Source organism: Anopheles merus, chromosome 3L (genome assembly GCF_017562075.2).
Source record: "Anopheles merus strain MAF chromosome 3L, AmerM5.1, whole genome shotgun sequence".
Classification (NCBI taxonomy): domain Eukaryota; kingdom Metazoa; phylum Arthropoda; class Insecta; order Diptera; family Culicidae; genus Anopheles; species Anopheles merus.
Window position 1 is genome coordinate 1,365,148 of NC_054085.1, and position 27,140 is coordinate 1,392,287.

The following is a 27,140-nucleotide window of genomic DNA, read 5'->3' on the forward strand; positions in this document are numbered from 1 at the left end:
TTGTTAATAAAAATCCATTATTATTTGCCCTATAATTTATAATAATCCTTATCCATTAATTCCTCGCAATTAGAGGTGGATTATCCTATACGCCAAATAAGCAGCTCAAAATCGTTTCGCAACGTATCAATATTGATAAGAAATTACAACTTTTGTATTATCAATTTTCCCAAATGATGACGACGACGAGGGAGAATGTCAATATTTAACATAATTCACACTCAAGCTAACGATTCGTTGTAGAATAAGCGAAGCATGTGTAATATCAGGTTCAATTGTCTTCGTACACATTTAAGCGTGTTAGCGTATCCAAATACACATACCTGGTATCGCTTACATTTTTTTCAAAGGAATTTGGAACAAAACTACACAAAAATTAGATTTTTTTTGTCTGAAACCGAAAAATCCGTCAAACGTAGTTTCTTTACGATCTGCATTAGATCGAGCGTCGTATTTCGATGACAAGCTGTACCAGTGAACATAAAACAAACAATCGATTCATTCGATGATTTGTTTCGTTTATTAATAGAACAGTCTAGATCGGCATTGGCCGTTGTGTTATTTTTTAAACCCAACAATGTATATTGGTAGTTATTAAAAAGCTCTATATGTCAAGTTATAATTGGTCTTAAAAGCACAATATCATATAATAGAAATGGTTGTTTCTATTGTTTGCTAGTATCATTAAGAAACGTGAAATGTTTGTCTTTTGGTTCACGCAAAACGCAAGAAAAGTATTTCTAGTGGGCTATCTAAGGAAGATCAATTGATACAGAGTGGGTGTGTGTGTGTGTGAATAAGATGAGCCAAAAATGTTGATCCAATTTCTATCATCAACCATACAGTAACTGTTTAAACTGTACCATTTCTGCCATGCGATGCTGTGGCTCGAGCGTTTCGGTTCAGTTCTATTACAGCTGTCGCAATGGGAACATTAAACTCGTCGTTTTTATTTCGTTCACAGCTTAGACGTGCGATAAGTATTGCTATCGTTGGCATGCTGGTATGTTTCTACATCGTGTTGTACGGGTTCAAACATGCAGATAGAACTACGGAGAAAATAAATCGTGATCGATTGTTCCACCTACGTGAAGCATGTGAACGTACCAACAATGGAGGAAGTATGTGATGAAAAGGGTGGTAAACAGTGTGCGATACTTAACCAAATGCTGACCAAACTTGTATTCTTTGTCTAACTTGTAGAAAACACAATTGAAACTTCATTCTACATCCACGTGAAAAACGAAAGCTTGCTGTACTGCTTGGTGTTTAAATCGGGCACTACTACCTGGTTTTATAACATCAACCGTTGGGCTGGGATTAGTGAGGATACAATATTAGACGATAAAACGGACAATTTTAATCTGGCCCGCCGAAAGTATCCATGGGAAAATCCGCGAGTGCTACTAACTAGTATGAAAAATACCTACTCCTTCATTGTGGTCCGTAACCCTTTCGAACGCCTGATTAGTGCCTACGAGGAACGTTTGCTCGGACAGCTGCATCCGTACTTTAAAAACCTTTCGCATCAAATCTACAGACGTTACCATGACGATGGTAATCATTTTGGTATTCCTTCCTTTGAAGACTTTGTGCGATTCGTCGTGGAGCAGTCTCGAAATAACAAACCAGCTGACCTGCATTGGCGACCGATAAACGACCTGTGCACACCTTGCCTGGCACGATACGACTCGATCTTAAAAATGGAAACGTTTGCACAAGACATCGAATACCTTACAACCGTACCCAATTGCATGGAAAGATTAAGCCGGTGCAAATGAACCGTTCGCGTCGCGATCGAGTTGATCGGTTAATAGAAAAGTATTTTTCTCAACTGACCAAACAGCAGTTTGATGATTTGTATGATGTGTATCGAATAGATTTTGAATTATTTCAATATTCACCGGAAAAGTTCTCAAAGTATGTAAAGCAAACAGAATAGCGTCAGCTGTAAATAAACCTGGGGAAAATGTGTCACTTTGGAAGGAATGAGGAACGTGTAAGTTAGAAGAAAAGTTAGCTGCTAATTGCAATTCCTGATTTGATATTTTCTTAGTGGGTTTTTACAAATGTAGATACCTTATCATGGTTTGAAAAAAAAAAACTAACACTGAATGGTGCATTTAAGGTAGTGTTAGTAGTAGTAGTAGTTTCATCAAATACGTAATGTTTCTATGTGTACAAATGACTGAATAAAGGTTTACATTCATTCTTTTCGAAATATAGCCTACTGGATTTGTGGAAAACCCATATTGATAAGAAATCATCGTAGTTGTTGTGTTATTAGTTGCCTTTCGAATTCGGTTCGCCTCGATCGCATAAACAACCATGAACCAACAACAGTGTAGGATTGACGTAGATTTCATCGTACAGTATTTGTGATTGATCAACAGTCTTGGCGTTGAAACGTGCTATTGATATTTTCAAAACCGTTGTCTCATAGGCCATATTTCGAAACACTTGTCTCATCAGAAAACATTTGAAAACTATCACCAAGGTTGGGAATAAAAGTAAAACTTTCAATTCTTTCTACACTAGTTTTCAAATTAATTTGAGAAGCAAACAGCAAATGATTAAGTTTTATAGTTTTATAAAATAAAAATTCCATCGAAAATACACGTGTTTCAGTTTGTGTAAACATTGTTTAAGTATTTTTTTCTTTTTTGGGAACATAACTGATTTATTTATATATCTTTTTTTTTTAATTTTTATCAAGTTTTTTGAGAATCAGTTTCGCATGATTTATGGAAAATTTGTCAAATTAAAAGATAAAACTTATTTTCAATGGTTTGCATAGAGTCATGGAAGATACTTCCAACCAACTACTAGAGAAAGCATGAAAACCTGCGAAGAACGGAAAATCGATCAAAATAGCAACCATGCATTATTGTGTTACACACACGACGTAACACAATAGTAATGATTTGCTTTTGTGTTTAATAAACTAAATAAGTTGTGTGGATATGACAACATTGAGGAATAGACAAGAGATTCTATGAGATTTCAAAGATAAAAGGTAGAATTTTGACTTGCTAATAAATAGGCCTTTCAGGAAAATTTTCCTCACCAGGTTCACCAAACATGCTAGGGTCGCAAACTTGAATAATTTCAGAGAGGGAAATCATAAGTGTTTTTTGATAATTTAGTGCAATATCCAGAGGTGGATTTTGATATAAGCGGACTGAGAGCGGCCGCGGAGTGCCTCGGTATAAAGGCGTCCCCAAACAAAACCTCCACATGTTAGTTTGCTGTTATGAGTGATTGATTTTTTATTAATGCACATATTAACGGAACACCACATCTTTCTCAAATTAGTACATTTTTACAAATAAGTGTGTAAAATGTGTTGCTAACTCTTATAGTGATCAAAAGTTATTACGATGTTTGAAGATAATTTTGGAAGGCCTAAACAAATTTTCACACTTTTCTATATTAGCAATAAAAGCTCTCTAAACAATACGACCTTTTTGGACCGTTACTCCTGAAAAAATAAAAGCTCTCATGACAACAAAGCATAAAAAATCTCCTGGGGCGTTTTGATTTTTTTAATAGTTTCGTCGATGGCCTCAATTGCAAGGACAAAAAATTTCGTTATAAAGCGTATGAGGGTACCTTATATTCGTAATAAGGGGTACACGCTATGAGGGGTTCCACTGTACCGAAATTTGGAAAGTCTGAAATTTTAGTAACGACAGTTCCATTATTTGATTCATTTCCATATAAAAGACTCTTAACTTAGAAAAACGACCAAATTGTTTTGAAAAACGTATACTGACTAATATTTGAATAATGTTTTGAAAAATTTGCACTACCGAAAACAACGATGATGCACATCCAAAAACATAGCAAAATATGTAAGTCTGATTAAACGAAGACTAGATACCATTTAAATAATGTCATAACTGCCATATCAAAGGACAGAAGAACATTAATCCTTAAAAAAATCAGGATTGTGTATTTGGTATTCGCAAAAAGATATTTATAAAAGTACGAATAGTATACTGTTTGTTGATATTTATACATTTGAGGACTTTTAAGGAAACTAGGGACCCCAAAAAAAAAAGCAAACATTTGAAGTAGACTTAAAAAAAACAGTTCTACGGGATAAAGTACACTTTTTGGCGATAGACGTAGCATTTAAAAAAAACAAAAAAAAACAAAAAAAAAAACAGAACAAAAAACAACATTTAAATATTTCCAGATATATTTTTCATTCCCTAGACAAGAGATAAACAACATGAATAATAAATATAATAATAATAATAATCTTCTTCTTCTTCTTCTTTGGCACAAACAACCGTTGTCGGTACCTGTACCACTAGTGGGCTTGGCTTTCAGTGACTAATTGATTTCCCCCCATAGCAGGATAATCAGTCCTACGTATGGCGGCACGGTCCATTTGAGGTTTGAACCCATGACGGGCATGTTGTTAAGTCGTACGAGTTGACGACTGTACTACGAGACAGGCTCAATAATGATAATAATAATAATAATAATAATAATAATAATAATAATAATAATAAAGACGACTGTACCACGAGACTGACCCCTTGTTATTTGTTATTATTTAGCTTTGTATTTAAAAATCCCATATTCTTTATTGTCAGAAATGGGAGACACAAGCATTCGATAAACTACAAAATATCGTTTATACTAATGTTGGATAAATCTGATTCAATCTTTGAAATGATTGAATGAATCTGAATTTCGTTTGGGAATATTCATAGAGTTTGAGCCTTTTCTATTCTTCTTGTCATAACAACCTACGTGGTTATTCCAGCCTATACGGGCATTCGAGTCTTCTTGGTAACACTCAGCCGGATAGTCTGTTTTGCTACAGGGAAACAGTCCATTCCAGACTTAAACCCACGACGGGCATGTCGTGCGAGCAAACCACCCAATCCTTGAGATTCTTGAATCTTTAGAGGTTCGATTCGAGATTTGAATCACTCATCTCTGAAGATTCATATAAATGAATCTCAACGAAGGATTCATGAAACCCAGGAACACTAGATTATACAAGCGTCATGGATTTTTTGTTGTTTGCTTACAATAGGCACGAGGCCACCGCAATGACAAAATGCTGACATTTTTGGCTAAGGTTATGTTTTTATCGATTTAAAAATATTTTTTTCTATCAAAAAAAAATCTATACTAATTGCTTGACTTTTTGTCATATAGTATTGCTTTTTGTCGTTCTAGTTGCGTCAATGAGTAGATTTATGATGAAGCCACGGAAAAGCTCTTTTTTGCAATTGACAAGCAATTATGACAAAGTTCACAACATATTCAGCATTTTGTGGCTCATGTGGCCACGAAACAACTCCCTTTGGTCTCGGATCAAATTATGTCAACAATAATAACAAAAAACATCGAATTGTCCTTATTCGAAAAATTGTAATATACATAGTAAATAACAACTGTAAATGATGTTTTGTTTTATTTTAATATAAAATACATAACCTTATCCGAGCTTTAGCCTCACATTTTACTTAACAACTGATTTAAATTTAAGCTTTTAATTTAATTTTCTTAGTTTTTACATATTACATGATTGTTTCATGTTTTAGTATTAAGTTTACATACAAAGCTGTAATTGCTTCTTTTCTTCAAATTTTCACGATTCTCTGGCTAACTATTCACGTCAATGATTTTGGTATTTGAAAATATTTGTCAGCAGAATATCCAAACAATTGGAAATCAATCTCGTAAATACTGTACAACATTTCTATTTGTTTCTGCGTTATTTGTGAAAAATATTTCATTATCAGAATTTCGACAGGTTCCTTTCTGACGTGGTTTAATTGCATTAGTTTCACTTTACCTTGCAATTTTGCCGCTTTTATCATGACTTCCACATCTTGCTCGTATGTTTCGAGTTTGATTATATAATCATATCTAGCTAAGCAAGGTGTGCACAGATTGTTAACTGGACTCCAGTGAATATCTAACCCCATTGTGCTGTTGCGATATTCGACATCATCGATAATGTACTGCACAAAGTCACGGAATGTAATTTTGCCGCTTCCCGTCGGATGATAGCGGCGATAGATGGCTAGGGATACACGCGAATAGTACGCATTTTTCATACTCACCAGTCGATCTTCAAAAGCGCTTATCAAACGCTCGAAAGGATGCCGTACGATGATAAACGAGAATGAATGTGCCATCGATTGCATTAACGTGACGCGATTTTCTATCGGGTAGAACTTACGCGCAAGAAACAGATTGTCGTTATGCATGATCTCGTATTCCGTGAATCCTGCCCATGTATTAAAGTTGTAGAACCACGTGCTGGTGCCTGCCTTAAACACTGGGCAATAAACCAAACTATAATTTTTGCTGTGCAGATAAAACGCCGGCTGAAGGTTTGTATCTGAAAGTGTAACATTGTGAGTTAGAGCAGTGTCCTGTGTGCTATACAAACCATTCGCCACGTACGTCCTCCATTGTTTAATCGTTGGCAAACATTGGTCAGGTGTGACAGCCTCCATTTATTGATATCAGTGGCAAATTTTTCTCCAAATTCTGTACGAATCAGTTCGTAGTTTACAACACATATCATTAGCAGTGTGATTATGAATATGCCTCCGATGCACGCCTGAATGTTCGATATGTTTAACGTAAAGAGTCTACATGTTACGCGTCTTTTTACTTTACGATATAAATGTATGACACATGATATGCCCATCACAATCAACCCGATACTAATGGACCGCTTCGGGCAAGTTTATTTCAGCATGACTTTCTACAATTACTTGCCCGAGCGATGAATAACATGAACGATGAATAACTTCTCTTAGACTAATAAGCATTATAGAAGAATCCAACACACGTGGTCAAACAACAACGTTATAAATTGAGCTTTATTGTTTAAATTAGGCTTGTTCGTGCATTTGCACTTTGTTTAGCGGCACGCGCTAGGCTTCACTTAACAATTGGGCAATTGATACAAAAATGTAAAACTCATGTTCACGTCATACGATAACTAAACAGCACCAATTCATAAATGTTGGTCTTGTTTTACTGTTGTAGCTATTATCGTCTAGTTAAAAACCCGATTTGTTTTGGAATGGCTTTCAGAAACCAGTACAAACCAGTTTATACTGGTGCCGTTGTGCTAAGATCACATGTAACAGTTGAAATTATTTCATTTATAAAAAGGTAAGGAAACAAATACTTAAAATGTAAACGAATCTGAATCTCTTTTGTTACAATAAAATTCTAGTAATCTCTATCTTCTTCTGATATATAAACATACCAACGCGCGAAGGAGCGTTATGCTTTAGCAGTAACACCGTGTGAAAATTTGCTGTAGAAAATTTGGGTTGCTAAATTTTACATTAACAAAAATAACCATTTCTAAAGTTAACATCCTTCTCCTTTTCTCCGTTGCTTTGCTGAAACATGACAAGGGCTATTTTTTTCGGGTTTCAGATTTTGCCGGAAATTCGTGATAATTTGGTTTGAGCAAAAATATATTTCCACAAATCAATATATTTGATTTTATATCCTGAAATTAAAACTGATTAAATTCAATTATTTTTAATCTAACTGGCTATGAAATGTAGCAGTCAATTCAAGACAATAATTTCGGTTGGTCTGTTGGATTTGAGCTGGTCCCGTAGTAAAACCTAACAACATGATGGTCATGAGTTCAAGTCCCGTATGGATCGGGTCTTACGTAGGATTAACTATCCTGCTATGAGCACACCAATTTGATACCAGGTAGTCAAGACTAAGACAGGCCTAAACCAAAATTGTTGGTGGTAAACCAACATCAAAAGTTGTCTCCTTATTTTGAATGAAAATACGTTACACACTAGCGCCATCTCTATAATTATTCGCTTACAGTGAACCCTCTCTTATTTGACACCTCTGAGCCTGACACCAATTTGAGAAACCTCTCTTATTTGAACATTTTTCACAATCCCTTGATTTCCAGTACATTTTTGACTCTCTAATTTGGAAAACCTCTGAAATCTGTATCCCTCTTATTTGTGTATGGTGTTGCCATGGTTAATGAATGATGTATGCTCAAATTGGCAATCCTGTTCGCAGTTTCCTATAGCAACAGTTAAGACTGCATACTAAATGTTCTGTCTTATTCTTGTTTGTATGGACCTTTCATTCACTTTCAACCTCTGTAATTTGAAACCCCCTCTTATTCGACAGTCCCGCAGCCACTCAAATAAATAATAAAATAAATAATAAAATTGCGGTGGCAAAATGATGTGGAGGCTTCCGCCATTAAGGCCGGGATAACGGATTGGTAGACGAAGGCACGAGACCGTGAGCGGTTTCGGACACTCCTGAGACAGGCCTAGACCTAAAGCGGTTGTAGCGCCGTAATAGTAAGTAAGTAAGTATATATAAAGCCATACTCCTAAAATCTGGCCTGATATTACTATATCTAAACTTGGAATAAAAGCTGATCTCTTTATTAGTCCCAGAATCGGGATAAGATCAACTACCAGGAATTTTGAGCAGGTCAGTTTAAAATGGAAGGTATTATAAAAAAAGATCTTATGGCGGAAACTCAGGATACGCGGACTTTAAAATCAGATGCGATTGGTTCATATCCAAAATATCTTCAAGTAGCAAAGACTCACTGTCACGTTCTTTGATTCCAAGAAGTAAAGAATGCCTGTATAAGGGAAGCCTGTAGAAGAAGAATCAGAACAGTCAATATGTTCGCGAAATTGACCCAAAAGATAAACTGAAAGTGATTAAAAAAAACTGGTCAAAAATAAAATAAAAAAAACGCTTAGTTTTGAGATTTGACATGAGATGATGTAGGATATCTATTGCGTTAACTTGAAAATAGAGGCTAAAACCGAGGATGAGATTTAGAAAAGGGAAAAATAGTCGAAATTTGAATCTTAATACAGTAGAACAACCCGAACGTAGGCAAGGGGCCATCGATTCTTCTTCTTCTATTTGGCGTAATGACCAACGTAGTCATATCGGCCTATACAGATGATTTCGAGATTTAATAAGTACCCCCAAGTCGAATACACAGCCCTTACCGTGAGGTAACGGTTCATTGAGGTTCATTCAAGTTTACGACTGTACCACGGGACCACCCTATGTATTTGAGATATATGTAAATATAGGATCTTCTCAAACAAATCAATCTATCTTAAAGTGATTATAAGATCTTGAATTTATTTATCTATTTATTTATTATTATGGTATCAAGCCTCCATGGCCTGCATACACAATTACAACTAATGTCTTATAAACTATGCGTTCCTCAAATTAGACTAATGCAGTCTCGTATGACACTAGAACATTTTAGTACACTAAAGGTACACTATTAAATTTAAAAAAAATCTTGGACATCAATAAAAACGGTTCCCTAGCACAGAAAAGATGATAACGAAAATCAGTTATTAAAAATTTTCGAGTTCTTAAAGGTCTAGTAGGGACATAAAAATTTACATTACTTAGCAATAGAGGTTCATCGATTCTACCAGTTAATAGTATAAACATAAACATTCCTTGGGCAATCATTTTTCTCTTTTCAAGAGTTCCAAGCCCTAACAACTGACACTTCGTATGATAAGCTGGTAGCACGTCGTTAGGTCTCCACGGAAGCCGCTTAATAGCTACTCAGGTAAATTTTCGATGGATCCTCTCAAGCCTTAGTCGAGGTCAATTCTAGTAACTTGCTTCAGAAACCAAGCAACTGAAGCGTACTCAATCAACGGACGAACAAGGCAACAGTAAAGTGATTTTAAGCAGAGAGAGTCATGAAACATTTTGCTACTTCTAATTATGTGTCCAAGAGTCCTGTTAGCCCTAGCAATAACGTCGTCAAATTGTTTGTCTAAATAAAGTTTCGTGTCTAATATAATGCCAAAGTCCGAAGCAGTTTCAGATCGAGGCAATAAAGTGTCAGAAAGAACATAATTAAAACATAAAGGAGTTCTCGCACGAGTAAACGAAATAACCGAGCACTTACTGACGTTGAGTGACAAACAGTTTAAGGAACACCAAAGATTAAAAACAGAAAGAAAGCCTTGTAATCTGAGACAGTCATTAGAACTACGCACAGGAAAGTACATTTTAAGGTCATCTGCGTCTCTCATTAAGTATTAACATTATCTCCCTGACCTTCAAACGGTCTGATACAAATTACAGTCAGAATTTAATAACATTTTTCCGTGGTATTTCGAGATTTTTCTCTACATGGGCCTAATATTTGGATTAAGCATAGCTAAACAATGTCTTCTACGATGTGTAAGAAAAGTTTTCCAATAAGTGGTCCAAAGAACTGGATCCGGATGTGTGAAAACGTAGCGAAAACATTCATACGAAAAAGTTACTGAAAAAATAATCTTTTAAGAGTAACATGTCATGCCGGCCTATACAGGTTTTCGATACTTAGTACCACTTAGCCGGATAGTCAATCCTTGCTTAGGGCGACCTTCCATGGGATGGGCATGTTGTTAAGATGTCCGAGTTAATGATAGTACCGCGGGACCCTTCGATGCAACAAGAAATAAAAATAGGAAAACTGGACTGGAGCGGTCCATTAGTGGTTCAGGTTCAGGTACTATTCAGGTCCCAAAATATAAAAGGAAGCAGTATCAGTATCAGCAGGCTCGGAATCAGAATCTATTCCATGACTGACATGAAATCTTAATCAGTTTAATGATCAGTATCGGTTCAGTTCTAGTACCGAAATGTATATGTTGCAAGATCTGCATAGAGTCAGGATCAGCTCCAGGACCGTTATGGGACCTGTTATCATTGTAATACGGACGTCACACGTAACTTTGCGTAAACTTTGGCGTAAATTGGATTTCAGCCCTACAACCCTATAATCTTTTGACAGGAAGTTTACGTTCTTCCATACAAATCAAGCATAAACTTTTTGCGTTCCTATATTCCAAAAGAGTCAATAAAGTGCCCCACGGCTATGAAAAATCCTGGAAAACCCAGTATCCTTTGCCAAAACCTCCAACGGAATACCTACCAATTCAAATCAAATACGAACGAAAGCTCTTGCCCTCGAAAGCTTTTCAAAGCGTCCGTGAAGCGTTTCAAGATACGATTCGTTTGCATTTTTTGTCAAATGAAGCACAATACCTTGGCTCTATGAATCTTATACAGACGTCACATGAAGCGTAAACTCAAAAAGTTTACGCTTGATTTGTATGGGAGAGCGTAAACCACCGACAAACCGACGTGACACTTCGAACAAAATGAGCTTCAAAAGTTGTCTCCTTATTTCAAATGAAAATACGTTAAACACTAGTGCCATCTCTATAATGATTCACTTACTACACTGACACAGAGAAGAAACTGCTAAACCCCCTTTTTGTTTTTCTTCGCAAATTCCAATGCGTATTGTTTTATGTACTTCTCACATCTTTTACATTGATTTGGAAACTTATAAAATGATGTTCCCGGATGTTTTGTCCAATAATTCTCACAAAATTATGCTTCACACTTCCTTCGCCATTTGTATTTAGAAAAGTTGTTTACATCGAAGCAGCAGTGAACAGAGCTTACTTTGACAGAAGTGTTCGCCTCACTGGTAAATGACAGTACTTTCGTGTGGGACACTTTTGTAACGCCAGTGTCACGTCGGTTTGTCGGTGCGTAAACTTCCTGTCAAAAGATTATAGGGTTGTATGGCTGAAATTTAGTTTACGCCAAAGTTTACGCTTCGTGTGACGTCCGTATTAGCACTCGCTTCGGTAACATCCCGCAGGCCAAAACCCGCTTGTCGTGAGCTCGCCAACGCTCCAAATCGGTGCGATTTTCCCTCGCTGGCGAGCCTTTTTGTAAGTCGTTATGAGGGTTCAAGATGGTCGAAAAAAGCGGTGGAGAAAATTAAATAGACAAAACAATAAATACACTCCACCACTCCTCCACTGTTTATCCGGGCACATCGGGACATGACCTCGCCCGGATATGCGAATAACATGGATAATTGGCCAAAGAATATATTTAAGCACAAATTCTTGATTTTTGTTTGAAATTTGTCTTTGTTTGTTTTCATACAAATTAGCAAATTTTATTTTAACTTTTTGTTTTTAAATGAGAATGTTTGAAATTTGCCATGAATTATAGTTTTTTTTTATTATGACAATTGTTGTGCACAAATGAAACGTAAAACGATGTATACATTTAAAAATATTTCACGACCTCGGTTAAATAAACTGCCGAAATATGTCAGCTCTTTCATTTCTTGCTGATATGTCAGTTGAAAAATCCCAGTAGCCGAAAATCAGTACCATAAAATACTGACATATCAGTTAAATATATATTTTAACCGAATCTCGGCAACACTGCATGCCGAGCGCATACGTTAACACAGCTGTCACCGAACTCATCTGTCAAAATAACCGAGATATCGGTTTGATACGTTTCAACCATCCTGCTAGCCGTGACGCGGTTTTCTGTCTGTCATTTGCCATTGTATTTACAGCGTGCTAGTGCAACGAAACAATTTTGGAGTGGTTTTGTGATTTGAAGTGCGATAAAAGCGAAAATGGATGAGATTCTGAACATTCTGCAGGAAGAAGATGTAAGAAGATATGTCGATCGACATATAACCATTTCAAATCATTAAAAAGGCACATATTGCAGCAACACCCACGTTCGCCCAAAACACCCGGTGCCAAAAGAACTATCGGAGAAACGCTTAATGAGATCCCAGACGAACCCGTAACAAAAAAAAAAATCAAACCACATTGATATGGAAACTGATTTTGACACCAATTCATTTCCGGCAACTGAAGAAAATTTTGCATTTTGGAAAGAAACAATCACTTTGGATCAAATGTAAAAAAACGTCGCTCTGGGTACTTGCAGATTGACGGCAGATGTTTCGCTTCCTCAAACCAAAATTTCGCAAATGATAAAACTTTGCGAACACCTAGTAAAAATGCTTGGTGTTTACTTTGAAGAAAGAACAAAGTCATTTTTAACGGAACGTAAAACTGATTTAGCTGCTCCAGGAACTATAAATTTTTTAAACAAGTTCCACGTAGAAGATTTGTTTTCGGAAGTTTCAACACGTTCAAAACAAACACAATTTTTAAACAATTTGGCAGTTAGTATTCCAAGACCAGTAGAAAAATTGCTTCAAACACGAGAAGATATTCGGCATATTGATGGTATACCAACAAAAGTAATAGGTAACTTCATATATACCGATCACTGAGACCCTGAAGCTAATTTTCAGAAGTCCCCAAAACAGGGAATTGATGACAGATAATTTGCCGCCATACCCAACCCTCAAAGAATACTTTAGTTTCCGATCAGGAGAAACATACCAAAACAGTGAATATTTTAAAAAATTCCCCGACGCCATACGAATAAACCTTTATCAAGACGACGTTGAACTCGGAAATGCACTGAGCTCTAGAGCAGGTATTAACAAAGTATCGGTGTTCGATTTTAAAATAGAAAATTTTCCAAGCAGGTAGAATAGTTCTCCGAAAACAATATTTTCACTGATCTATTGCACTTCTATAGACTCCAAAAAGCATGGTTTTAACAAGATCTTGGAACCTCTAATTCATGACCTCCGAAAACTGGAACACGGAGTAGACGTTTTCTACGGAACAGAAAAATATACCATACAAGCAGTGGTAACGATGTTCTGCGGTGATACACTGGCTGTACATGAGGTTTTCTGCAGACTTTGCACTATACCAAGACCAGCATTTCATCAGAATCCGTTCTAAAATTTTCCCATGCGTACGAAAGAGTGGTATGAACTCAACTTGGAGAAAGTTAATTCAGGAGATATGAATCCTTCAGATTGTGGATTGAAACGTGATAATTGCATATTAAATGAGCTACAATACTATCACATTACACAAAATTTTGCTTTGGATACTATGCATGACATAGCGGAAGGATTGGTGCCAATAACTATACAGCTAGTACTAGGTCACTATCACAAAATTAAGTTGTTGGGTTTCAGTGCATCATTCATCAATGACCGCATACATTTATTTGCCTATGGATACATCGACAAAAAGAATAGACCATCGGCGAACTTTACTGATGAAATGATATCTAAACCCAGTAGTTACAAACTCAAACAGACTGCATCACAAAACCTGCGACTACTACGTTCTTTTCCTTTTTTGTTTGCTGACAAGGTTCCCGCTAATGGCGAGTATATGCGTATGATCGGTCATTTGTTGAATATAACTCGTATTTTGATGTCTACAATAATATCTGACCATATGTTAGTATCATAAGAAGAACTTATTCGGTTGTATGAGGAGTCATTTTATAAAAAAATTCAACGAAGACTTAACAAAAATCACCATCTTGACCATTACATTCAGTGTATTAAAAAGAGCGGAAATATGAAACAGTATAATTGTTTAGTGTTCGAGCAAAAGAACAAACCAAACAAAAATCAATCATCAACTTGCAGAAATTTTAAAAATATTTGCAAAAGCTTAGCACAACGACAATGCTTTACAATGGCCATAGATATACTAGATAATCCATGTAGTGATAATATTACATATTACGGAGGAAACTTAGTTAAGCGAGAACATTGTTACAGTGTTTACTTCATAGATTTGTGTGTTCCACATGTTTTTGTACCCAACAAAGCAGCAATAAATGGGATCGACTTCAGAAAAAACTTGCTAGTGTGCATCAAAAAACCACGAAAATGAATATTATCCGTCGTATGGTATTATTGCCGAGATAGTGGTTATGAACAGTGCTATGTTTTTGTTGATTAAATTATGCAAAACTAACGGATATAATGATTGTCTAGAAGCGTACGAAGTTGCAGTAGGACTAACTGAAAAATTTGTTTCGTTTGAAGAAATCCATTCGCATGCTACCTTTGCCTTCTGGTCACCATTTGGAAGTGTTAAAAAATATGTCTCCCTAACGAACTATTGCCAGGATTATTGATAAGCGTAATATTATATTATATACTCAATAGGCTAGATTGGGAAATAGGAAAGATAGGTTGAAACTAATTAAATATTTCTTACAGTAAAAGAGGAAATAACGGATTTGGACACCTTCTTATCCCTGGACAACAATGATTTCACTAGACTACAGTTAACGATAAAAATGATGAAAATAATTCAAAAATATCAAAAACAGTATGGAGTTACAATCGACATTACAACGACTCCCAATGAATTTATGGAAAAAACTTAGAGGAATAAAGTACCAACCAAAAGCTTGAGTTCAATTTTTAAGATGTACAATTTTGACAAGGTGAGTATTATTGCTACGGCGTGTTGTACATACAAAGAAGTAACTTTTTTTTAAAGGAAATCGACGTAGCCTACTCCTTCTGCAAAGTGATGAAGGTAAACAAATCCATGAAACATTGACAGAAGGAATTAAACCCGACGAGGTCACCAACAAAAAATTAATCGAATAATTTGCGATTGGCTAGCGGACAATTACGGAGTGTAAGTATTGTAAAAAATAATGAAAAGTGTGAGTTGATGTACTACTTTCATATATTTCAGTCGTCCACAAACGGAAAAAAGTAATGCTTGCAAAATCATTAGTTAAAACTTATCCCATTCTGGCCTCGAACGTTTCAGATGTACCTTATGTAAGTCAATTATTTTTTATTATGCTGTCGTTAACTGTGTACATTTTTTAGACCGTAACACTTTTGTTTTGAATTTCGTGCTGTCTGTTCTGAATGCTGCTAGGATGTATTCGCAAACACTTCGATTGAATTATATACAATATTTCTGAGTAAATCCAAACATATCTGCTTGTGATTAGAACATACTAACAGCTTAATCACAGCATGTCACACGAGATTCGAACGCAATTAAAATCAGGTGTATCAGTCACTGGAAAATATTTAGGCAAACAGAACACTTAAAAACAGAACAACACGAATTTTAGTCAAATTTCGAATATTTTACAGGCAGCGTGGTTTCATAAAGGTGGACGAGGAGCAGGACGGCATGCTGGTTCTATTATAGAATGTAAACCCTTGCAAAAAGATCCTGTAGTCGAGTGTTCTACCGATCAAGACACGATGAATCGACTCCATCTTCTTCAAAAATAATAACGAACGACGATCGTGGAGAAAATATTGATGATTTGGTAGCATCACATATGAAGTTTCTTATACTTGGATATTAAATTGATTTTAATCTTTTTCACAGGTGTACGAGTTAGAAACTATTGTTGCCTTGGAACATTGTATGAAAAACATAAAATATTTATGGAAATAAACACTGGCTTACCGGCACGAAAAGCGCGCCAGAGGGATTTTTTCCCAATTTATGACCGACTGTTCTGCGGCTTCAGCCTTCGGAGGAGAATTGGTATGTTGATTATCTTCTATCTCGATGGAATTAGGGATACATTTGTAGCTCAATTCTTCATTTTTCAGGTATCTTTAGAATTTGAATTGATGAATCCTACTGCTGCTAAATTCGAAGACATGTGGAATGCAATCCAACAGAAAAATTGGAAAAATATCGAATAGATTACAGGTACATAAAAAAATACCTGATTAAGTCACTGTGTCTGGTACGAGAAAAAAATACTATGAGAGGAGCCAAGCGAACCCGCGAAGAAGACTACAAAGAGAATGATGAGCGTACATTAAATCCACTTCACGGAATAATCGATTGGATTGATATAAGTTACGAGGATTCAACAAGAGTTTCTATTACAGCTAACAATTGCAAATGATGCAATTCTAATAATCACATTAACCTCATATTTTTCCCGCAGACTTCGTGCTTAAAGACGATGTTTAATCCTCTATTTTTATGTTTTTCTTCTTTTTTAGTTTGAGACTTCATTTCCGACGCCTGATGTCCCGCGCATTATAATTGTTGCCAAAATGTTTGAACTCGGCGAATGCTACGTGGTGTGGAAAAACAGTACGATTCATGTAGGAACCAATTTGATTCGTGTATTCATCGTTCTTTGTCAAGCCTTTACAGTTTTCAATGTAAAATGCTATGCGGCTGACAAACTTTTCTTTTCTTTTTTTATGCTTCAAACTTGGAGCACTCAGTACAACTAGCAATAAGTTTTTTAATCAGCTGTTTTAAAATCAAGTTTATAAAAGAATTTATTTACATTCTCCTTATTTAAAAAGCGCACCTGCTTTTGAATAGCCAGGTGAAAAGCAAAATTCTAGTGATTAGAATAATAACTAATAGCCGGTGTCATGGTACAGTCGTCAACTCGTACGACTTAACAACATGCCCGTCATGGGTTCAAGCCCCAAATAGACCGTGCCGCCATACGTAGGACTGACTATTCTGCTATGGGGGGAAATCAATAAGTCACTGAAAGCCAACCCCACAAGTGGGTTGGCAGGCCTTGACCGGCATCGGTTGTTGAGCCAAAGAAGAAGAAGAAGAATAATAATAATATGAATTCATCTGTGTTGTGGGCAGCCGTGCCGACCCCTGGACTTGCCGTGGCAGTTGCGCTGCCACCGGTCAACGTCTAGGAGGACGACAGTGTGTCACGCACACTGTTGCACACACTAAGCAGCGCAAGGCTTAGTGTGTGCCGAGCGCACAATTAGAGTGTGTTGGCGAGCCGATCGAGCAGGAGCTCTCGGCAGGGGCGCTCGGTGCGGTTGGTGCGCGGCCACCGCACACATAATTTTAAAGTGTTCATTGTGATTATTAATTGTGTCTTTTATTTATTATGTACGTTATAAGTTTTTTAATAAAAGTAAAAGTGCATAACATAGCAATCTGATATAATCAATATAAGATTTTACTATGTAAATACAAGATTATGAAATATTAGAACTTTCATCGGAAATAATTAATCCACTTTAAAAAGGTATAATAGCGTTTTTTTCTTACTAAACATTCAATCCAATTATTTAAACAATTTTGTATGCAAATAAAAAAGAACTGGCATTCCAAAATGATTGTTTTTATTTTTTGTCGAAATCTCAGTTAATCACAACCGAAAATCTCGATTAAACGTAAACGTCAAAACAAACTGAAATTTCGGCAACTGAAATTCAACCGAGATATTTGCCAAGTTGTGCGAATCTCGGCAAAAATTAACCGAGATTCGGCAAAAATTTTTAAGTGTGTACGGCACAAACAGAATATGTGTATTTTAAACTATCTTTGGTTATACACGGTACCTCTTATACGCGGATTCGGAGAAACGCGGTTTTCCAAATTTGACAGTTCTTTGAGCAAATTGTACTGATTTGACACATCTATTGTGAAATACCAAATAATTTCCGTATTGATCGAATGTGAAATACCATTTCAAATCGTTTAAAACTGTTCAATTCAGTAGAAACATATCAAATAATTAACTTGGTGGCTTTAACAACCCCCTACTTGCAAAATTGCACGAAAATTGGTGATATTTTGGCTGGGAATCACGAGATTCGACTTACGCGGAAATTCGAGATACGCGGTATTTTGCGGCCGTTTTCGGTCCCCATTAACCGTGTATCTCGGGGACCGCCTGTAATGAACTAAATTTAGCACTTCTATTTTGCTACTCATGCTACAAGCCGGTCTCATGGTACAGTCGTCAACTCGTACGACTTAACAACATGCCCGTCATGGGTTCAAGCCCCAAATAGACCGTGCCGCCATACGTAGGACTGACTACCCAAGCGCCACAGATTAAGCTTAAACGACTGGAAAATTGAATATCCATATAAAAAAATGAAAGCTCCACAGCTTCATTGGTTTGATCAATAGATGGCGTATTGTAATACTCATCATTATATTGCTATCCTTTTCTTGCAATGTGTTTCGACAAGTTTCATTTTATAATGACCTATATAGCCTTATAACTTTCTGAGCAAAAATCTATGTGAATGGTCGTGTGGTCAGATACGTGGGTATCAACACCAACGACCATAACTCAATTCTCACTTGCTTCAGTACTGGTGGTTTCCGTTGGAGTTTAGTAATTAAACAATTGTATCGCCGTTCTAGTTCTAGCGATGCATAACTTCAATGCGAAACCATACAACAGTACAGAGGAAATGAGAAAGCTCTCCTCCAAGCGATGAAGCTCAACTGGTTGGGGTATCCCACCAACAGAGAGCGCCACCAGCTTTTTTGCTATTTTTAGAATGAATGAGTCGTTTGCCGTCTGCTAAACGAAGTCTTTCTATATTCCGTTTAGGTAGAGAACTTGAGTCGTTTAGAAGCCGTTTAGTGGTCGTTTAGTGGATTTGTGGCACTTGGGTATCCTGCTATGGGGGGAAATCAATAAGTCACTGAAAGCCAACCCCACAAGTGGGTTGGCAGGCCTTGACCGGCATCGGTTGTTGAGCCAAAAGAAGAAGAAGAAGAATTTTGCTACTATTTATACCCACCAAGTTGTAAACATTTTTCACGTGTCCATGTGCGCGAAAGAGAAGGTACGATAAATCGAGCGAGAAAATACACTCCTAGGTATATGATGCGCGTAGATTGTCACCAACCCAACGAAAGGCTTATGGAAAAACATTTATGTAGTATTTGGAGTGAAGTAGAAGAGGGGAGCACAGAAGCTTACCTCGAAACGAGCACTGTAAGCGAGTAAAGGACGGCTAGATAAAATGAGCGAGATGCAGCAATTTTTGAACGTCAAAAACCCTCGTCTTGCTCAACGGGAATTCGGGCCATGCGTTTGGCGGGTCAGAAGTTCAATTCTTATGAATGTAAATAAAAAATGTCGATCTGAAAGGAACGAAACGAAATCCCCTCCCAGTGGTGTTTTTAATGGTAAGCTGTGTCGCGTAATGCATACGTATTCGTGCGAAACAAGTTTGTGCATAGCTCGTATCCACTCAGGTGCGGGTTTGTTTGGTTGGGAAACTCCTCGCCCACACGGGCAAATTAACTTACCTTCTACTGTTTTCTTCCAGCGCTGGTGTTGTAGTGCACAAAACCACGATGAGCGCTTCCGAGGGCCACTGGGAACCCTTAGCCGAGATTTACCTGTCGCATCCTTTGGTGAAGGATAAGAAGAAAAGCATTTATTGCCTATGCAGCCGTGTATTCATCAAGAATTATTACGATGTGTACGTGTCCACCTTGGAACGAGGTGATTCCGTGCCCTTGATAACATCGATGGATCCCTTAACACAAGCAGAGCAGGGCAATGCTTCATCAGCAATACAATCGGTGGAAGCGAAGTGTGCGGAAGGCGCTGTAGTCGCAGTAGCACAGCAGCCAGCTGGGGGCGGTGGTGACGAAATATTAGATGTGCTGGACCGTGCCGAAGTGGACGATGTGTTCATTGAGGAACCTTTGGCTAAGCAGCTAAGCTTTGGACGAGATGGTGCACGTAAACTGACTTCCAAATGGGGCGATCGCGATCCGGGGACGACCAGTGACGCCAGTTGCTACTTCAGTGCCAGTGCAAGCCACTCCGATACCAACTACTGTAGCACGGATGAGCATGAACATGTGCTCTATGCTTCAGGGGGTGGAACGCAGAACATTGGGGCAGGGTTGACGACAGGCAACAGCAGCGTAAGAAACATTGTCACATCCGGCTTGCATTCCAGTGATAGTGGAGCAGACCTTTCGGAACGCATCCATGAACGGAAACTGTCTCTCAAAGATGAATTACTCGAACGCAGCAAAACGAACGCAGGAGACGGCGAGCATGGCCGTGGAAGCGGCGGGCCTATCCCATCGCTTGCGTCAATGGAACGGAACAACAGTCTTCCAGAAGCGTTCGGGCGGGAAGATTTACACGAAGCATGGGAAACGTACTGGAACAAGCACGGTGAAGCAATAATCTGGGCGTCGTGGATTGAAAAGTACAGCGACTACATCAATCCGGAGTATTTAGAGCCGGGAGACCAGGGCCAGGCCACCGGTACCAATACGCCGCACGATAAAAGTGAAGCAACACCCGGCACGGCCACCGAGGTGGATAAAGATTTTTCTTTCGATAACGATGCAATCACGGCTGCCAGTGCCATGGAAATAGTGGTTTCCGCCTGTTCCCCTCATCCCTACACAAAATCAACATGCCAAATGGCACATTGGTCGCTACCTTTTGGTGAAGGTGCGGGTGGCAGCGGATGCGGTATTGGAGATGACGGACTTTGGAGCACCCACCGCTCGGGTAGCTGCGAAAATGAAGCTCTCTTAAGCCCACGTTGTGATTCGGTTACCTCGAGCATACCGCTTACGGTGGGCACCACGGACTCCATGACCAATGTCACGCGGATGACAATTTCCAGTTATGACTTTTGCAGCTCGAAGGTTAGCTCGGAAAGCTCGAACCTGTCCGAAAGTCTTAGCTCGGAAATTTCCAACGAAAGCTCGAACAGCTCCGACATGCTCGAAACGGAATACTTGGTTGGGGCGAATCGTGCGACCGGTGCCACGTTACCACCAGACGAAGAGGCTGCGATGGATGGGGAGCAGTACTGGCAAATATTATGGCAACAGCACTTCCAAGAGCTGTATGCCAAGCAGTATCACCACTTTATGGCCGAACACGCACATGACGAAGCGAATACGGGTTGTGGTGAGCGAAACAGCAGCTCAAAATACTATAAACGAAAACGCAACAGCAATAATGGTGCATGCAAAGGCGATGCACATTCCTACCAGCTACCACAGCCAGAGCTACAGCTGCCGGAAATGGTGGCGGAAATGCGCTTGTCCCAGCCCGAGACTGCGAGTGAACCCAACGATGGGAACGAGGAGACGAGCAATAAGGAAAAGAGCTATGGAAAGACTGCGGAATCAGCCGAAGATTTGTCGGCGGTGCTGCAGTCGTACGGTTTGCCGACGGCATTCGGAAAACAAACGCAGCAACCGGCCGGAGATGGGGGTGAAGACAGACCTCCTAACGAAAAGCCGATCAATCTGAAACGTAGCCACGAGAGTGACAACGAAGAAACGCCGAAAGAACGCTTGAAAGCTGCATTCGAGCTGATGGGGTACTGCTTTTCGGACCCGGCGAATGAGACCGAATCGATCATAAATATCTCCGGGGAGGTTGTTTATCGTAAAAAGCACATTCGCCTGCACAATCGGGTGCTGAAAATGAAACACCACAAACCCAAGCACTCATATTTCGATGACGAAGGCAACGAGCTTCAGACTGCTAGCGGTGCCGATAAGACGGACGCTGCCACCTCGGCAGATGCACTTCTGCTACACTCTTCCTCCGACGACGATGAAGCAAATCCGGGAGCGGTGGGCAGAGCGAGTGTACGATCGAGTACAATCCTGGAGATGAATCAACTACCACCGGCTGTCGTTGGGAAGGAAGTGGACTCGCTGGAAAGTGGCGACGCTACCGAGAATGTGTTGGAAACGCCCGGAATCGCGTCCAGCGAAAGTGGATGCAACGTTCCGACCAGCACGACGAAGAAGGAGAAGAAAAAGAAGCGCAAAACGAAATTTGTCGCCAGTCTGCCAGCAGACATTGCCAACGATAGATCGCTGCTAAAGTATTGGTACAAGCGGTTTTCGCTGTTCTCGCTTTTCGACGCTGGCATCAAACTTGATCGGGAGTCGTGGTTCTCGGTTACCCCAGAGAAGGTGGCAGCACACACGGCCGAACGGTGCCGCTCGGACCTTATCATCGATGCGTTCTGTGGTTGCGGTGGAAACACGATACAGTTTGCTTTTAGCTGTCAAAAGGTAATCGCGATCGATATTGACCCGCGAAAGATAGAGATGGCCAAGCACAATGCGGCGGTGTACGGTGTGGCAGATCGAATAGAGTTCATCGTCGGAGACTTTATGCAGCTGGTGGATCGGTTACAGGCCGATGTTGTGTTCCTATCACCACCGTGGGGCGGTCCAGGCTATCTGAAGGATGAAGTGTACAATCTGGAGCAATCGCTGCTGCCCGTACCGGCTACGCAGCTGATGGAAGCGGCTCAACGTGTGAGTAAAAACATAGCCCTCTACTTGCCGCGCAATTCGAACACGCAGCAGCTGACGATGCTGGCCGGTCCAAACGGAGCAGTGGAAATCGAGCAGAATTTCCTCGACCGAAAGCTGATTGCACTGACCGCATACTACGGAGATTTGATCAACCAATAGATTACGGCTTTGCTTCCATTATGCATTTGTTGTTGATGTGTGCGCTTCGTACTGATGATATGCGCCAGAAACACCAAGCAGAAACGCCGCTGACATATGCTGTAAAGCGTAGCATTGTATCTGCATTCCGCCATTTTCAAACCCTTACCTTACCGTTGATGTTTACATTTCGTTCAAAAATAACTGTAGTGTAGCGTATCGCACAAAGGCTAATTATTTGTTTCTTCAATTCATATACAAAAAAAGTCTCTATAAACCCGATAGCAGTTGAAATAATTTCAAAACCCGAATAGTTTTAAATTCTTATTTTAGCAATTGATGCAACCGAACATCAGTTTTAACACCAGTGTGTTGTCGTGAACCGCGTGTTTTTTTAGATTTATGTAGCTGGAAGATATGTATACATTTTGCGTTCCAAATGTTTCGTTTGTGATGTCGCAAAATGCTAGCCTATTTTCGTTAGGACAATCTTGAGCATATGTGACTTGACAAACTACTAGGTACTTACACTATCAATAGAAAGTTTTAGAAGGATTGCGTTTGCTTTCATTAGGATGAAGTGTTAGGTAAAATGGTTGTGTTCGTTCCTACACCTTCCTTCGTAAGTTAGGAAAGCATATTCTTAGATAAATTCAGTTTTGCGTGTGTTGTTCATGAATTTCTGTTTACGCTACTGCGAGGAGTGAATGATTAAAGTAAAGAAATAATAATATTAAATAAATGGGCAAACCTAGAGGAACTTACAGAAATTTAACACTATTAATAATAAAAACATACTTTATTTGAAATCGAACGCGTGTAATTGTAGTTTTACTGAAGTGTAGTTTACTGCTGCATCACAACCAAGCATGAGTTCGGATTTTTATTCCAGCAGAGCAGCCTCTGTAGTTCTTGTGATTACCAACGGCAAAGAACCATCTGGTGAGGATTGTCGTGTGAAGGAAGTTCATGTTCAAGGTCGAAACTCTTCGCTGATTGGGAAACAGGTTTTATTGGCGACAGGTACACGGCATGGAATAAGAACGAAAAGAATGCCTGCATTGTGTCTTTTTTGTAGCTCAGTTCATTAACATCTTTAATTTTTGTGATGCACGACGATGCTGGCGTTTTATGTGTAGAAAAATTCATAGAAAATTTCAAAATATTTACAGGTTATAGGCGTACATTCTGATTGGTGCTGCAAATTATCGATGGGAGGTAACAAACACGATTTACCCGCTGGTCATATGGGTTGATGTGTTGCGATTGAATCTCGTATCATGCAGATTCAATGCAACTATGAGCTTCAAAACTTGCCAATAGCGCAGAAGGTCTTCTTAAAGGTTAACGTTCTACTTCTCTAGTTGCAACAGTATGACGAAATCCAAATATATAAGAAATGTGGCAACGCTTTCTTGAATGGCATGGAGTTCAGAAAGATATTTCCTCTTAATAATTTGTTGTATAAGAATTATATCCTCCTTTTTCTATTGGTCTAATGTTACGATTGTTCTTATAAAAAGCACTCTTGCATATTTTCCCTCCATACAGATGGCAAATAATCGTCTCTGGACGTGAGCGAACACGTTGCCATGGTGTAACAATTCCTTACAATTTCCAGCTACTAGACGCGAACCGCCGTCTCCAACACAAACGGGTTTTGCCCGACCATATCCAACACACACACACACACACACACACACACACACACACACACACACACACACACATGTTCGTGCTGTACAACAAACGCACTGGGTACTAAAATCACCTTGCGCATTGATCAATGGGTCATGAAAATGACGGTCACAAACATAAGCGCAATGGCAAAAAGGAACAGAGGGCTAGGGATTGAACCCAGCACGCGATTGATTAGAGCACGACCGTGTGTATACGCGATGGTTGTTGTGGTCGCCAGGCAACGTCGTCACCATCGTCGCCGTTTCGGTCCGGTTGTCAGTCAAAAGGAAACATCTGAGCGATACAGTCTAACCGTGTGGTAGTCCGTTGTGCTCCGACGGCCATATCGGGAAGGTGGAGAAGTAAAATGTGAAAATATGCTTTTTGGTGATAATGTGAGTAAAGTTAAAGAAATAACCTAGAATGATAGTGATATCATGGTTCAGTATCCAATACACACAAAAGTATGTTGAAAAGTCCTGCGGTTTGCTTGTCGATTCAAGTATTTCGGTGCGGTTGCAGTATGCGTTGCATGTGAAAATGTGTTTTAAAAACTTTTTGAGAAACTTTACATTTGAATGATTCTTGTGGAGGAATTGTGGATGAAAAAAAGAATATTTTTGAATATATTCGAATAATGTGGCCGGCCACCTGAGAAAGGAAGTGAAAAACGTTAATCTACGATTATCCTGCGGTAGATTTTGAACTATGTTAATTTAATTAGAGAGTCTACCTGTCGTGAAACATTTCCTAACCCCACAAGGGTGCGTTCGCTGGCGCATGAGTGAAAAAAAAAAAACAAATAAAAATTCAATGCAAAAGCTTAACGAACTCGAACGTAGCATTGGTAGCCACACGTGTGATTCAGTGCTTGCTATTCTCTGTGACACTGAAACTACAAATCGTGTATGGAAAAATAGATATGATTAAGACCTTATGGCATGTTATTGAGATAATGGGAACCGTCACTATAGCGTCGTCTTTGGCGGAGATACAGACACAAACACCCAACACATCATCCCAACGTAATTACTAAAGTTGCATTACGTTCAAGTGACAAAAGTTTGAGAAAAGATTTTTTAAAAAGCGGAAACAATACTTTTACTTTATCATAACCACTGTCAATTTTCATGCTACACATAGATTGTTGTTTATGTATAATTTACATTAGTAATTTTATAAACAATTTATTTTTTGTTGCTTCTGAATATATAACGTGTTCTAAGGCTTTTAAAGGGATTTCGCAGCATAGCGTGATGGAATTGTAAACTACTCTACTTGCAATAACATTTAGCACGCAATAGTTAGAGCCAAACTTTTACGTCCTCTAGCAAAAGTTTTCTAAGCTTCAAAATAGACAGGGGGAAGGATGTGGGGGAATGTATTGATTGTAATCATTTTCACCACGCTTTCGGTAGTTAAAGAACAAAAACGAAAACGTATGCTATCGATCAAACCAAACTGACTTTGCACTGAACTGTAATTCAACACCTTGGAAACGCAAATTGAAGGGCTGTAGGAGGTCCTTCCTCAAAGCACCGTGAACTATGCAACGGAAAGAACAATCCAGTCTTCGATGTGATGACCCATTTTCCATTGCTAGGTTAACTTAGGCAAGCATAAATGTTTTGAGTAGCATATTGAGTGTTTAATTTTTTACAAAAATTCGTTATATTCTTGATTGGAAATAATGTCTAGCCAGGTGAGATGAAGATCTGTTTTGAACAACTATCCCATATATATATTCTATATTTCTTCGCAAAAATATCAGAAAGAATTCTTGTTTTAATAGCTAAGTTTTTATCCATCAACCCACCACCACCACGACGTTGTAAGCGAAACCAAATCCCACGCAGTAGTAGCCTGCAAAGCAGAGGGAGAAAACAGTGTTTAGTAAACTGCATCGATTTGGATGGATCTTAGGTGTTTTGTTTGGCGTTTGCTATTACTTCACACCGTGTGGGCGGCCGTTCAATCGGCCCAAAGTCTATCGGGCAAGATGGATTGAGCAACAATCGTGCAGTATGCTAGTATGGGATCGCGACACCTTTACACGGACGTAGGGACGGAATTCTGATACCGAATGATGATATCATATGCCCGGCAGGTACCTGTCGCGCATATTATTTTGTGGTATCCCTCGTGTCTTTTGATGGTATTAGTGATGATGATGATGATGATGATGATGATGATGATGGCTGCTATGTTCATGGACATTATGACGGGTTTTTGGTCCAATGAATGTATGCGTGTTGGTGTGTGTTTGTGTGTATGTGCGCTTGTGGACTGGAATGCCTCCATCCGATCGATCTCTGGCAAGGCGACAAATGGCCAGATGGAAGCGAGCAAGAGTAAGTGCAGGAAAGAAAAAAAAATGAATCACACCGTCACCTTTGTGCGAGAATGGGAAGCAACTATAACCATTCGAGTGAGAAAACTCCATTCAATACTCGTTTGTTCGCTTCACTG

At 38.9% G+C, this 27,140-nt stretch overlaps 3 protein-coding genes and 1 long non-coding RNA gene across 5 annotated transcripts; 3 read left to right on the forward strand and 1 right to left on the reverse strand.

Moving 5' to 3' along the window:
• The first annotated feature begins 827 nt into the window (after positions 1–827).
• On the forward strand, positions 828–1,781 carry LOC121598694 (carbohydrate sulfotransferase 12-like). The gene is made up of 2 exons (XM_041925912.1): positions 828–1,121; positions 1,204–1,781. Exons 1-2 carry the CDS (start codon positions 926–928, stop codon positions 1,779–1,781), a joined length of 774 nt encoding a protein of 257 aa, XP_041781846.1. The 5' UTR covers positions 828–925.
• A 3,633-nt stretch (positions 1,782–5,414) lies between these two features.
• On the reverse strand, positions 5,415–6,775 carry LOC121599247 (carbohydrate sulfotransferase 8-like). Its single transcript, XM_041926907.1, has 2 exons — positions 6,442–6,775; positions 5,415–6,376 (listed from the first exon to the last, which is right to left on the reverse strand). The coding sequence occupies exons 1-2, from the start codon at positions 6,689–6,691 to the stop codon at positions 5,640–5,642; spliced, it is 987 nt and encodes a 328-aa protein (XP_041782841.1). The 5' UTR covers positions 6,692–6,775; the 3' UTR covers positions 5,415–5,639.
• An 8,719-nt stretch (positions 6,776–15,494) lies between these two features.
• On the forward strand, positions 15,495–16,465 carry LOC121600426. Its single transcript, XR_006005824.1, has 4 exons — positions 15,495–15,577; positions 15,905–16,086; positions 16,149–16,310; positions 16,379–16,465. It is a non-coding gene; the product is annotated as an uncharacterized LOC121600426 (long non-coding RNA).
• Positions 16,466–19,602: 3,137 nt separating this feature from the next.
• On the forward strand, positions 19,603–23,306 carry LOC121598753 (trimethylguanosine synthase-like). Of its 2 annotated transcripts, none has more exons than XM_041926025.1 (2): positions 19,603–19,712; positions 19,856–23,306. In XM_041926025.1, the coding sequence occupies exon 2, from the start codon at positions 19,884–19,886 to the stop codon at positions 23,010–23,012; it is 3,129 nt and encodes a 1,042-aa protein (XP_041781959.1). In that variant the 5' UTR covers positions 19,603–19,712; positions 19,856–19,883; the 3' UTR covers positions 23,013–23,306. The 2 variants fall into 2 exon arrangements, with proteins under 2 accessions (XP_041781959.1, XP_041781958.1); XM_041926024.1 differs by having other exon boundaries at positions 19,642–19,781.
• The last annotated feature ends 3,834 nt before the right edge of the window (positions 23,307–27,140 follow it).

Bases quoted from the DNA above. Each gene is read 5' to 3' on its own strand.
- LOC121599247 (XM_041926907.1), bottom strand. From the start codon at position 6,691: ATGGGCATATCATGTGTCATACATTTATATCGTAAAGTAAAAAGACGC. The intron at 6,377-6,441 runs GTACGTGGCGAA...TTACACTTTCAG, and splicing joins ACGATTAAACAATGGAGGAC to ATACAAACCTTCAGCCGGCG.
- LOC121598694 (XM_041925912.1), top strand. From the start codon at position 926: ATGGGAACATTAAACTCGTCGTTTTTATTTCGTTCACAGCTTAGACGT. The intron at 1,122-1,203 runs GTATGTGATGAA...TCTAACTTGTAG, and splicing joins ACGTACCAACAATGGAGGAA to AAAACACAATTGAAACTTCA.
- LOC121598753 (XM_041926025.1), top strand. From the start codon at position 19,884: ATGAGCGCTTCCGAGGGCCACTGGGAACCCTTAGCCGAGATTTACCTG.